A 13,508-nucleotide genomic window follows, 5' to 3' on the forward strand; every position below is an offset into this window, starting at 1 on the left:
GTATGATTTAATTTTGTCCATTCCATTTTGTTTTTAGCAAAACAAATTAGTTAAACCACACCATTTTCAGAGAAAGCAGCATAGAAGTGATATATAGTTCAGGTTTAACTAAAGATAGAAGCTCAGAAACTTCATTACACATTTAACATAGTGAAATAAGCTTTCTAGCTTAATGAGCAGCCATATTTCTTTTTGTACAAATGTATTTCTGCACTCTCCATTTTGTTAATAAAAATAGAGCTATATTGAAAACGATTTTATTTACAAAAGTTGAAATGATATTGTCAAATAAAGGTAAAAAAAATCTAAATAGTTAACAACTGATAAAATGGACGGTACCTATATAAAATCAACTGTACTAAAGCACATGATACGCAAATATTTAGTAGGCGTGAACTTTCTATAAACTCTCTCTCTATATATACATACAAGTACTTCACATAAACATTTGTATGAATCCTAGAAAATTCTCGCCCAGTGCCTGTGGATACACATTTCTTCCATTATTTAGTCCAGTAAGGCAAAGAAAACTTAAATGGTAGATTCTCTTACAACCTTCTTAATAAAAATATACAGGGTGGATGGGTGGATTTTATTTTTTAATCTTACCAGATATTTGCTAGTCTAACTTTAGCTATATGAAGTATAGATATGTTCTAAATCCATAGTCAAATCAGTTTCAGAGGAGAAACATTGTTATGAATGATTTATGTGAAATAGTATCTCAGTATTCAAGACTGACTCAAAAAAATCCTGATTTTGATATTCCTGACCCATTATTTGTTATTTATGTCAATTTTTTAGGGGTGGGAGAGATGAGAATCTACTGATCAATTTTATTTGGCCTAACTTAGAAAGGAAATATGAAAGGGTTTATCTTAAATGTAGATAAAAACTATCAAAAATATGATAAAAAAATAGTGTTCCATTACCCAAGAAATTTCAATTTCAAAGGAAGATAAATCTCACGATACAAGCAAATCCTACTGATTGTCCAAGAAATTTTGGTTCAAGTTTGATCCATTGAAAAATGTAGTCATGTGAGCACTAACAAGGTGTAATGGAAAGACTGGCAGGGTTTGTGGCAGGAACAAAAAAATCCACAAAACCTTATCATACAATGTGAGGACAGATAGGAATATACCATAAAATTTCAGTCAATCAAAAGAAAGACATGTGAAAATCTGAATAAAAAATATAAAAAAATTTCTAACAGAACTCAGGTGATATACGATGAAAGTAATTCTCAAAAAAAATAAAAAGATCTTTAAAAATCAACCATATCAAAATAAATGATCAATATGGCATAACAAAAAATGAATGCATGTGTGTTTATACAGGATAGAACACATAAAAAACATTAAAAAATATATTGTGGGTTACAAATTTCCATGTGTAATATCCTTATGATAGAATATACAGCCAAAAAAAAAAAAAATATAGCAAAATTCAACATGCTTAAAATGTAGGAAATAAATTTTCAACTTCTCTATAATATGAGGTGCACATTTTCAATATGTATATAATTACTGTGTAAAGTCTGAATTATATTGCTTGAATACTTTTTGAGTAACAGATTACACTGTTCACAACATAAAGTGACAAAAATGGTTAAGTTCAACGTGCTCAAAATGTAGGAAAGAATAATCAAGGGAACCAAGGTTATAGCGGTAATCAAAAGAATGTAATCCAGGGACAAAGACCAGACACACAACAAAGAACATGAAGTAACTAAAATCATACATATAAAGTAACAAAAGCAAATGAGCAACTCGGACTCCACTAAAAACTGGGAGCATGGACCAGGTGCACTAAATATTAATTAAATTTCTCCATAATCTTCACTATATATATATAATCACTGTGCAAAGTTTGAATTATATTGCTTAAAAACTTTTTGAATTACAAATTACACAAAGTGAGTACCCATTAATGTGACAGACCCATGGACAAATGCACAGACAGAGTGGAGTGGCTACTAGGCCTACTGTCACCGTTGGTGACACAGGTAAATAAATGTAAAAGATACTACCTGAAATGTGTATCAGTACACAGAACCAAGACATAGCTACAGTTAAATGTGAAAAGTATAATTGTTTTTTCTAAAGAGTCTGAAAGTATTGTGGGCCTTCAAAATACAGCATCATTTAGAAAAAAACCTCTTTTTCAATATCTAAAGGAATATGTTAAGTTTGTATCAAACCTTTAAACATTGCCATGAAATTTAGTAAAATGTGTGTCTTCCTTGCTAACAAAATTTTTTTACAGATCTTCATTGGCAAATGCAGCTTTACTGTGTAAGTTACGTCAAACTGGCAAAAAAACTGGGTTTTAATAAAACATATTTTGATGCAGGAAAAATTGGCCACATGCATCAATTCAAATATGCTTAACAGAACTATTTCCCCCAACAATGACCCTTTTTAAAATTATACCCTTCTACAACATGACTGAGTTTAAAGTTTTTTTTCTGTGTTATAACATCATTTTACTAACAAAGAATGTGAGCAAAGTCATAATAAAACTGCTTAGATGTTTGAAGAGTCAGTCTCTGTAAGAATCAGGCAGTGGGTGAAACATGATATGAAATAACCCACCACTTTGCAATGTAATTTGACTATATGTACCATCAGAATCAACTAATGAAGAGAAGATTATATCAATTTGGAAAAATTATTTATAATTTCGATAAAATGCATTGCAAATGAAATTTCAAGTGCTCAATCGTAAGCTTTCTATTGTGGCATAGTTCAATTTCATAGAGATCCAAGTATTTTTCCTCAAGTTAATGTCCAGAAAAATTTAAGGTTTTAGTCCTTTTTGGTCCCTTATTTCTAAACAGTATATGTTATTACCTCCAAAATTAATCCCAGCTTGACTTTCATGGTATGGAATAGTGTGATAAAATTTTATCAAGTGTGATACACTATTACTCAGGCTATTGTGAAAAAACCCCCCAGAATTTTTGCATTTTTGGCCCCATTTCCTAAACAATTTAAGTCATTACCTCAAAAAATCTATTGCAGCCTGACTTTTCTGGTATGGATTTCAAAGAGATCAATGCACTTATGCTCCACTTATTGTGTGGATTCTTCATTTTGAGTTATCACGCAACGTGTGGATGGACGGACGGACGGATGGACAACGTTATTTCATAATACGTCCCGTCTATATAGACAGGTGTATAAAAATGGACACAATGCTGACCATGACATTGCCATAACATTACAAATATGACAAGTTTTTTTGCAGTAAGATCAAAGTTTTATACGGTAACTTGGAAACACAATTCACAAAGAATGAAAAGTATAATACTACTCAGATTTCCAATTGTTAATGACTGTCACAAGTCATCAATAACACAAAACAGTTATGTTGTTTCAGCTGTCTTTTGGCTACTTGGATGCTTTACTTCACACTCTGCCAATTTTGTTGCCTGAGTTTTTACGAGTTCTTTTAACTGAAGTGAAAAAAAAACATAATACAGTGAGCATAACATATAGTGTAACTTGAATTCTATGTATCACTACATGAAATATTTAGTAAACTGTAACAAAAATCATCATATTTTAATTAGAAACTGTTGCTATGCAAATAACATTATTTATGTGATAAGTGTTCACCAAGATAGGTTTCCTACTATTTAAGTCGATGTTCTCCTAAATAGGTCCATCACAAAGTCCATGTAATGCTAATAGAGATCCAAAATTCATTCAGATCAAAATAAAGCAGGTGCACAGCATCAATTCCTGATACTACAGTAATATTCATGAAGTGGGTTACATGTAGTTATGGACAGACAATGGATACCCATTACTTCAATCTGAATCCACAGTTAAACTAGAAGGCCTGTATTGCTCACCTGGAGCTCATTTCTTAGCTTGTGAATATTTGAAGTCAGGAATAAGGAAATATTTCAGCAATAGAAACCTTTCCCCTTTCTGCTAAGGTCTAAAAGTACAAGGGTTGATCATAAGGGGCACTTCATCAATCCAAATTCTTTCCATCTTTCATCATTTTAAAATATTTATTAAAAAACATTTCTTGACTTTCAAGGCAATAACTTTTATAAGAAGTTATCTTACAACTTTAACTAAATGGAGCCTTATTTTAGGGATAATTTCATCACTTGAATAATTCTCTCTAACTGTTATAGTTTACAAAATATTGGCTAATAAAGAGCATCATGAAGTGCAGCATGTTAAGACTGCAGCATGTTGAACTCTGTTCGCTTGGGGGAAAATATCAGTTTTTAAGCATAAAGGACTTACAGTATATTATGGTAACAATATACCTGATATAGCACAAAATTTGAAATTCAATTAAAGGTGAAAAAGGTTGCTTAATATCAAAGAGCTTTGCCATTAATCCCTGTAACCACAATATAGACCATAAAAGATATAAATTTGATAGAAGAATGCAGGCAGGGATTTTTATAAGGAATCTAATAATTTTTTTCCCCCAAATCAGATAAATTTAACAAAAGATTTTTTTTGGTGGGACCTCCTTTGACCCCTTGCAATGTGAAAACGAAAAGAAATATCTGAAATCTAATTAAAAATTTCATAATGATCCAATAAAAAAAATTGCTTAATAGTAACAACCATTTCCTCCTTTTAGCCCTTTATTTTCAAAAAGGGTGGGGCAAACCCCCCAAAACTATAAAGCCTAAGAATGAGGTGTTTCAAAAAGATCAGATATGTTTATCATTAGGAGGGGATTCAAAAGTGTGACAGATAAACAGAATGACAGATTGCCACTTTAAAGTTTATAAACTTAGGGGGAGATGATGACTTTCTCACATGGAAACTGTATTTTTTTTATAATGTATAGTATGTTTGAGTTTTATAAATCTTAAAAAAAAAAACAATTCTTCACAATAATTTAACTTTCCTACTGTAGATCCTTTTCTATAGTACATACAAACTCTGGAAAATATTTTCCAAATTTTATCTTAACCAACAAAAACAATACCTGTAAGGCTTAATGTAATATTAATTTGACGTATTCTACTATTTTTGTATGCTCAAGAATTAGAAGATCCATTTGAATATCTATAGATGTCAATTAACCATTACAAAAACATGTTTCCTAATATAGGATATTCAAATTAATTGAAGTGACCTAGCTTTGTTATGTAGCCTGTCCACGGGGATTTCTGTTTATATTCACATCAAATAATCAAACAGCTGTTCCAACATTTAAACAGACAAAATTAAAGTATTTAAAATCAAAATTGCATTAAGCCCAATGTGAATTTCTTAGTAACTGAATTATTTTGAAAAATGATTTTACATGTATATGATTTTTTTGCTCAAAGATTTATACAACTGAAATGACAGAAACTACCAATAGATCAATAATGCCTGTTTAAATGGTAAATAAGAAAATATCAGAATAAACATTTATCTAAATATCATGAAATTATTTGTACAAGACATGACATGAAATCTCATTCTCATTCTAATTTAGATTTTGAAAGTATTCTGCTTAACAAAAACTGCCATGGCTGAGAGTTAAAAAAAAAATTGGAATAAAATGAAACAAATGACAAGGGTTTACCTCCTTATTCTCCTTCTCTAACTCTGAGATCCTTTGCAGCAATTGACATACAACTAATGACGATCTTTCCATTGTCATATGGTCCTGCAGAAAAAGTACACTCAATTAAATTAAGGGAGCATGTATAGACTTGACAGTAAACTCTAAACAGGAGAAACAAAGCTTTAATGTCTATAAAAGGAATAGCACCATTTCCATTCCATTTTGTAGGGACGTATGTCTTTTTTTAATGTTGATTTGACCAAGCAGAAATTTTAGGTAGGTGATTTGGTAAGGAATTTTCAGTTTTCTGTTTTTGAATTCTCCTAAAACCACTCATAACCAGAAAATGAAAAATGTGTCCAAATCAGTTTATTTGTTAATTTCGTAGAACAAACATTCTGATAGTATTACATAGCAGACAAAGTCCCCTACATTTAGAACACTCATTCTGATAGTATTACATGGCAAGACAAAGTCCCCTAGATTTAGAACAAACATTCTGATAGTATTACATGGCAAGACAAAGTCCCCTAGATTTAGAACAAACATTCTGATAGTATTACATGGCAAGACAAAGTCCCCTAGATTTAGAACAAACATTCTGATAGTATTACATGGCAAGACAAAGTCCCCTAGATTTAGAACAAACATTCTGATAGTATTACATGGCAATAAAAAGGATACCCTACTTACTTCTAAGTTAATCAAGTTTATATACAGAAGTATTTACTATATCCAATGTAGTAGAAATAATGACATTATACAACTCATTATCAAAACAAAACACCAAATATGAAATCATTATAGAAACAGCCTGACAAATATGAGTAAGATATGTAAGTAGACGAGCAGGTGGATGAGCAAGCAATTGTTTTTTTATAGTCCTTCAAACAATTTGTACAAAATAAGTCCAAAATTGGTTCCATTGATTTTAAGGATTAAAGCTTAGTTGACCAGTTGCTCTATAAAAGAATATGCATACTTTTTAATGGTTGGATTTTCTTTTCTCTTATAAGTAGTCATGAACAAACTAGGCTTTAAACTTGACACAGCTCTGAATTTTGATAGTCACTTTTTTGCCCTTATTCATTAATGGTTCCAGTCAAAACCTGCAAAATCCCAAACTTCCTGTGGGGATATGGCATTTTGTGGCAAAGTTTCAAAATGATCCATTCCTTTTCACTAAGTTATTATCTAGAAATTAGAAAACAAATACTTGTTTCTGGCCCCTTTGTGACCCCTCATACTTAATTGGCTCAAGTCACATCCCATAAAAATCAATCCCAGTTTTCCTTTTGTGGCATGGCACCTTGTAGTAAAATGTATATGAGATCCAGTCACTTTTACTCAAGTTATTATTTGGATCAGAAAAATGCTTGTTTCTGGCCATCATTTGGCCCCTAATTCCTACAGAGGTTCAAGTATTAATCCCCAAAATTAATTCATCTTCCTTTGGTGGTATGACAATTTGTAATACAATTTCAAAGAGATTCATTCATAAATAGTCAAGTTATTGTTTGGATATCAGGAAAATGCATGTTTTTGACCCATAATTTCTGAAAATATTCAATAAGAAAATAGGAGATGTGGTACGATTGCCAATAAGACAGTCATCCATCAAAAGCCAAGCAATGAACAATTTCACTTCTACAGGTCACTACACCGTCTTCAATGGTGGGCAAAACCCATACCATTAAGCAAGCTGTATAAGACCCCAAAATAGATGATGTGAATTTACATAAAAGACAAAAATTGACCTAATCTTATGAAAATGAATATCAATGAACATAAAAAACAAGACCCTGAAAATCAATCCAAGTCTTGACTATTGTAGTTTGGAATATTGTGGAACAATATCACAAACATTCCTATGCTTTTTAAAGTCGAGTTATATAGTATGTAGTTAAATTCTATGAAATGCTGTGTCTAGGCCCCTTTGTGGCCCCTAATTCTAACATGATTGAGGCCATAACCCCCAAAACAATACCAACCTTCCCTTTGTGGTTTGGAACCTTGTTATAATATTATATAAAAATCAGCCTACTAGTACTCAAATTATCGCACAGAAACCAAGTGAGGATGACTACAATGGGGGCAACAGTGCCATACCAAGACAAGACCACAATTTTTTTGCAGTCAATCATTGAGGTAGTCTACCCATATGCCAAATATCAAAAGATTTCAAAGTTACAGACTGGTTCAGACATTTAGATGGACCAACTGATCAGTATAGGGCACCAACCATTGACCACAAATACAAGATTACTACACCCTAATTTTACTCAGTATCTTACTTTATCAGGCACAACTTCAAACTGTCCACTTGAATTATCTGATGATGGTATTATTTGCTTTGTTGGTGGGTGTATAATTGGTGTTGACATGGCAACAGACATTTGATTGGTTGATGACTGTACACTGGATGGATCTTGCCTGCCTAGATTGCTTGGTATCTGCTGATTTATAGGTAAAGGAATAACCTCTGCATCTTCCAATTCCTACAGCAGAAACAAATCCTAACTAAAAGTGTATAATAAATATACTTCTCAGAATACAAAAACTATAACTATTGAAATTATTTTGATATTTTACTATATCACATTTTGTATAACTTACAAGCTGGTATCATCTCCAAAAAGCTGGGCAAGGTGTTAATCAATTATACTTTTAAAAATCAAAACAGCATAAATATCTCATATTTTTATATAAAGCAACAAAAAAAAAAAACAATATTTAGGCCCTTAATTCCAGTCACATCCTCCAAATTCAATCCCAACCTTCTTTCAGGGGAATGGAACTTAATGGTACAATTTCAAAAGATCCATTCACTTTTTATACCCAAGTTATCATACAGACATCAGGAAAATGTTTAATGAACACAAAGTGCCAGATGCCATTCCTGAAAAAAATATTCAAAATTTTGGCAAAAAAAAACCTTCTCTATCAGCCATATATAGAAAAAAACGTTGATTCAATATTGTCTCCATAACTTAATGTTTAGATTTTCAAATGACAATTTAGACTACAGCTGCTGCTGAAAAAAAACATTCATAATTTTAGGGTGAAAAATATTTTTCCTCTTGACAAAAAAAAAATTGTTCGATTATTTTTTATAAAATGTTTACAGGTTTATACTTGTATAAAAAAAAAAAAAATGTTTGATTATTTTTTTTTTATACAAGTATAAACCTGTAAACATTTTAAATGTATTGAGAAAGAGCATGACAACCAATAACCCACATAGAATATTGTAGGTTAATCACCAAGGCAACCAGAAAATTTATCGTGTTAGTCAAAATTTCACTTGAAATCATAAAGAAAAAATATCATACATACTGCCTTTAGCCACTCAGGAAGCTCAGATTCCTCGGTCTCCTTAGGAACTATAGACCTCTCAGTTAGAACTTCAGGACTTGGAGGAATCCCAGAATCCTTTGTGCAATTGGGTATTTCCTGACTAGATATTTCTTTAGATCCATCACTGAATGCACTATCCTCTTCTGTTATTGTTGGAGAGGGAAGAACAACTGAAATTTAAAAACAGAGCTATGGAAGGACAAAATGTGTGTACTTCAATACTAGTACATTGTAATGTACATACTATAATGACAGTAAAAATGACAGATCTGACACTTAGCTGCTTCCATAATTAATCAATTATTCCATATAAAAGATAATATTGACTAACGTACTCAATTGCCATTCTAAGCATGTCTAAATAACACAATCATATTATAATTTTTGTTTTGGCAAGTGTCTTGTGGGCATACCTTCACATAGGTATTCCACTATGGCCATGAAGTAGCATGAAGTGCATGATAAGAACCTTTTCCCATATTTTTATTAAGAAAAAGACATACTGCAAGACTTTGCATATAAATTACTACTTTATGACCAATAAGAAAAGAATATATACCTGTATATACATTGTCAAATTCAGGTTTAATGACTTGTGTGTATCTATCTATATTACCTCAATATAGGTCACATTCACACTAAAGTCATAGCAGTTGTGATGTAACAAAATGTGAATGTGAACCAACGTATAAAATTGATTATGTACCAATGTATTGTCAAAGGGGTTTTAAATTAACCTAATCAACAAGATTGCTACAAGTAGCCATATGACCCCCGCTGCTGCAAAAAAGTTGAATTGCAAAAGCCCCATAACACCTGTAAAATTTGTCAAATCAAAATGGCGATGCAATCAGATCAACTACATATGGAGACTAAAAATCCTACAAAATTTGAACAAAATTTGTAGAATGGTTTCCAAAAGGTTCAGTCCACAAAGTTTTCCTATAATGTAGCATGTACAAATTAAGCAGTCTTATAACTCCTGTAAAATTTGTCGAAAGCAAAATGGCTGTGCAATGTGATCAACTACATATGGTGAACAACCGTCCAACAAAATTTGAACACAATCTGTTGAGTGGTTCCTGGGGAGTTGCATCCACAAAGTGTGACAGATGGGTGGAGGGACAGCAGTATTTCTATGTCCCCTTCGGTGGTGGGTGACAATTAAGTAGGTCCAGTGCAAGTCTAGTGTTGGTAAAACATAACATCAAATAAAATTCAAATTCTTTGACTAAATAGACAATTATTTTGACAGATCAACAAATCTGTCAAAATTAAGGAAGAACATGTGTTAAATATACCAACCCATACATTAACTGGGTAGAATCCACAACAACAAAAAACACAACACAAGATCTTAAAAAATTAAATCCAGTTTTTCTTATGCTTAGTATAAATTGTAGGATAAAAAAGAACTTGGTAGATTATTATCAAAGCCTTTTTCCCTTAAAAGGGAATCCCTATGGTTTTGTCCACAAGTAGAGCCAATTTTGTAAAAATCAAAATTTTTCACTGAAAGCTGTAGAAAAGAAAGACAAATTGACAGGATAAAGAAAAAAATTAGAAAAATCAGGAAAAGACAAAAAATCAGCTGCTGTCTAAAGTCCAAGTCAGCTGTTGGTCCTGCTGAAGCCAATACCTTATTGTAATCTAAATCAATGTTTTGTTTAATTAAACATGTGTTTTTAATTATTATTATTCATGTATATGTCCTCTTGCACAACATGTGTTGTGTTTGAGGTTGTTTAATTAACTCTTTGATTGTTCCTGATTTTTTTTATTTGTTTGGTAACTTTAAAAATGTATTTGCAGTCCTCCTCTTTTGATACAGACAAATACCTGTTCTCTCTGACATAATAATGAGTTAAAAATACTTAAAAAAAAATAACAGGGTAAAATTTACTCTGTGTTGCCCACACCAAAGGGGTAGTGCCTTAAAACAAGGGTTTGGGAATAGTATAAAGTTAAAAAAAATAATAGATTCAAACACTGCCTACAGTAGAAGTGATTCATGGTGTAGAAAAACCCTACCATATAACTATGTCTTTTTTTGTCTACATTTGCTATATTATCACTTAACAATAGTCTTTTCTGTTTTCAGATATGAAATTTTGAGTAAACCATACATTCTTCTTCCACTAAAATCAACCAAATCACTCTTGCAATGTGCCAATTTCATACACAATCTATATAATTTTATCTCGAATGTGCAACAACCGAGTGACAAACTAAGACTGGTTATGCGGTCTGTAACTGTCTCTAAATGATAAATTATAGTGAATTTGGTGGGTTTTTGACATGCATGAATCACCCACTGTCTGATTTTTATGAAGGCTGATACTTAAATACATTCATGGTACTAGCACATTAAATTCTTCATGGCTTATGACCTTGTTTATATACAAGTAGCCTTTATATTAGTTTGGTTTGACTATTAGAGAACACTTTACAGCAATCAGAAAGCATTGCAGAAAGCAAAGTAAAAAATCCAGCTAGCTCAATAAAATGGCGTTAGACATCAATTTATAATTTGTATGAACATGTTGCATTCAGTCCTTTATACTGAGATAAAAATACTGCTGTTCTTTTATATTTGAGTTATATTGCAGCAAAGCTGTTCATCATAAGCTACAACTAAAGCTGCATTATAATTTAACAGGGCCAACAAGCATGCATTACAATCCCCATAGATCTTACCTTGGCGATTATGTTTGCCTGGGTGAAAACACATAAAATTTATCTTCTATTCACAAACTTGCAATGTATCACAACAACTTTGATAACTGACTATAACCTGCTAAAGAGACATGTTTACGAGATGACAGAATCTCACTTAGACCTAAATGGGCAACAATACATTCTTTATGAAAACAGTATTAACTGAATACTGTGAGCTCACAAAGAGAATACCCATGCATTGAATGCAGTTAAATGTGCTCTCACTAACCACTTCAAATGTTTCCATTACTTTACATGTTGAAAAAGTAATTTTCAAAGTTTCAATGTATATTCCCAGGACCACTGTTACATACCATAGTGAAGCTGGAAAAATAAGGCTTTCAAAATCATTACACTAATGGTACTATGATGATCTTTCAAATTTTGCACAAAATTTACTTGGAAAAAAAAATAATAAAAAATCCAATTTTTCTGATAACTGACAGCTTGTACGAAAATTACTCACACATGTAAACAATGTTCATACACTTTTGTAGTAAATTACAAATATGATTTTAAAGCACACATTCTTAGCTTTATTTTGACTACTTTTGACCAATATACACACAGATTATGCACTTACAATGCACAGATCTAGGTTCAGTGTGTTTTTGGTACTACATACAAGGGTGGCACTTTGACCCAGAAGTGGTAAATTCTGACAGTATCTATATTCCTTCATGCATAATACATATGATGCCTTCCCATAAGAATTTCATTTGAATCCCTTGAGTGGTTTAGGGAGCATTGTGGAGTGGTTTAGGAGAGTGGTGGAGTGGTTTAGGGGGAGGTATGGAGTGGTTTAGGGGAAGTTGTGCCTTAAGTTTGATTCTTTAGAGTGTGCTTACAAGAATGTGGACAGATGGACGAAAGACAAAGAGACAGATGAAAAGATTCCTATATACAACCCTGAACTTTGGTTGTGGGGGTATAATAAATCAAACAGTAATGAGTTATAACAAGGTCAATAAAAATCGATAATTCTAAAAGAGCAAAAACCAGTTAGCAACATGTAACAATGTTGTCAGTATAGCCTCAAAAGCACAAAATAATGATATTTGAATTCAAAGACTTTCTTTATAATACCCTCACCATCCTACATCAATGTTTAATTCATGTATCCAATGTAAATATAAGTTTAAATCAATTCCTCTTTTTAATTTGAAACTATTTCTGCATCTTACCATGGTTAATTGACTACATGGTAATTTGAAAGGTACATATTTATCAATAAAATTTAACAAATATAAGTATAGAGCTAATAACTTACTTGTGGTTTTTTAACTGGAAACAAGGACCACTCAACCGGATATTCTACAATATGGACATATGGCAACGTGTAGGTCAGGGCAAAAATTCATCAATTAAAACTTTTTTATTTTTATTTTTAATTTTAAAATTAAACCTTCTATAATTTCAAGGATTAAAAAGGTCTTAATACACATGTATATTAAGTCAACAAGAAGTATTTATATACTTGATTCAATTGAAGAAACATTTGTGGGTTTGGGAATAATGAATATTTCATCTGGAATAAAGTTGAATTCTGTCTTTATAGTTTTGAAGGTATAAGCCAAAAGGTGAAAATCATAAGACTGGCATTTCATGTTTCACAAACCCCCTTAGTAAAATGGACAACAGACCCTTCTCATCTTAACTATATACGTATGTGTGAAAAATTCTCAATCCAAAGTCCTCCCATGAGGAAGTATATGTCATATAGTCATAGACTACTTTACAGGTAGAAGAGTATATGTCCTACATGCTCATGGACATTGACAACCCTGCAGGTTAGCGACTATATGTCCTACATGCTCATGGACATTGACAACCCTACAGGTTAGCGACTACATGTCACACATGCTCATAAACAACCCTGCAATTAAGAG

At 31.9% G+C, this 13,508-nt stretch overlaps 1 protein-coding gene across 5 annotated transcripts in view; it reads right to left on the bottom strand.

Moving 5' to 3' along the window:
* Positions 1 to 241: 241 nt before the first annotated feature.
* The window catches only part of LOC148623475 (serine/threonine-protein kinase Nek9-like), a 78,681-nt gene continuing 65,414 nt past the window's right edge, over positions 242 to 13,508 (bottom strand). For 3 of the 5 annotated variants that reach the window (XM_088565284.1, XM_088565283.1, XM_088565287.1), the window contains 5 exons: positions 11,599 to 11,616; positions 8,881 to 9,071; positions 7,839 to 8,042; positions 5,563 to 5,646; positions 242 to 3,460 (listed from right to left, as the gene is read on the bottom strand). In XM_088565284.1, coding sequence (XP_088421410.1) covers positions 3,371 to 3,460; positions 5,563 to 5,646; positions 7,839 to 8,042; positions 8,881 to 9,071; positions 11,599 to 11,616 — 587 coding nt within the window. In that variant the 3' untranslated portion in view covers positions 242 to 3,370. The remainder of the gene's footprint in view (positions 3,461 to 5,562; positions 5,647 to 7,838; positions 8,043 to 8,880; positions 9,072 to 11,598; positions 11,617 to 13,508) is intronic. The other 2 variants (XM_088565286.1, XM_088565285.1) reach the window with 1 other exon arrangement.

This window comes from Perna viridis, chromosome 2 (assembly GCF_037379345.1).
Source record: "Perna viridis isolate PV_CMFRI_1.1 ecotype Kerala chromosome 2, ASM3737934v1, whole genome shotgun sequence".
In the NCBI taxonomy this organism is placed as follows: domain Eukaryota; kingdom Metazoa; phylum Mollusca; class Bivalvia; order Mytilida; family Mytilidae; genus Perna; species Perna viridis.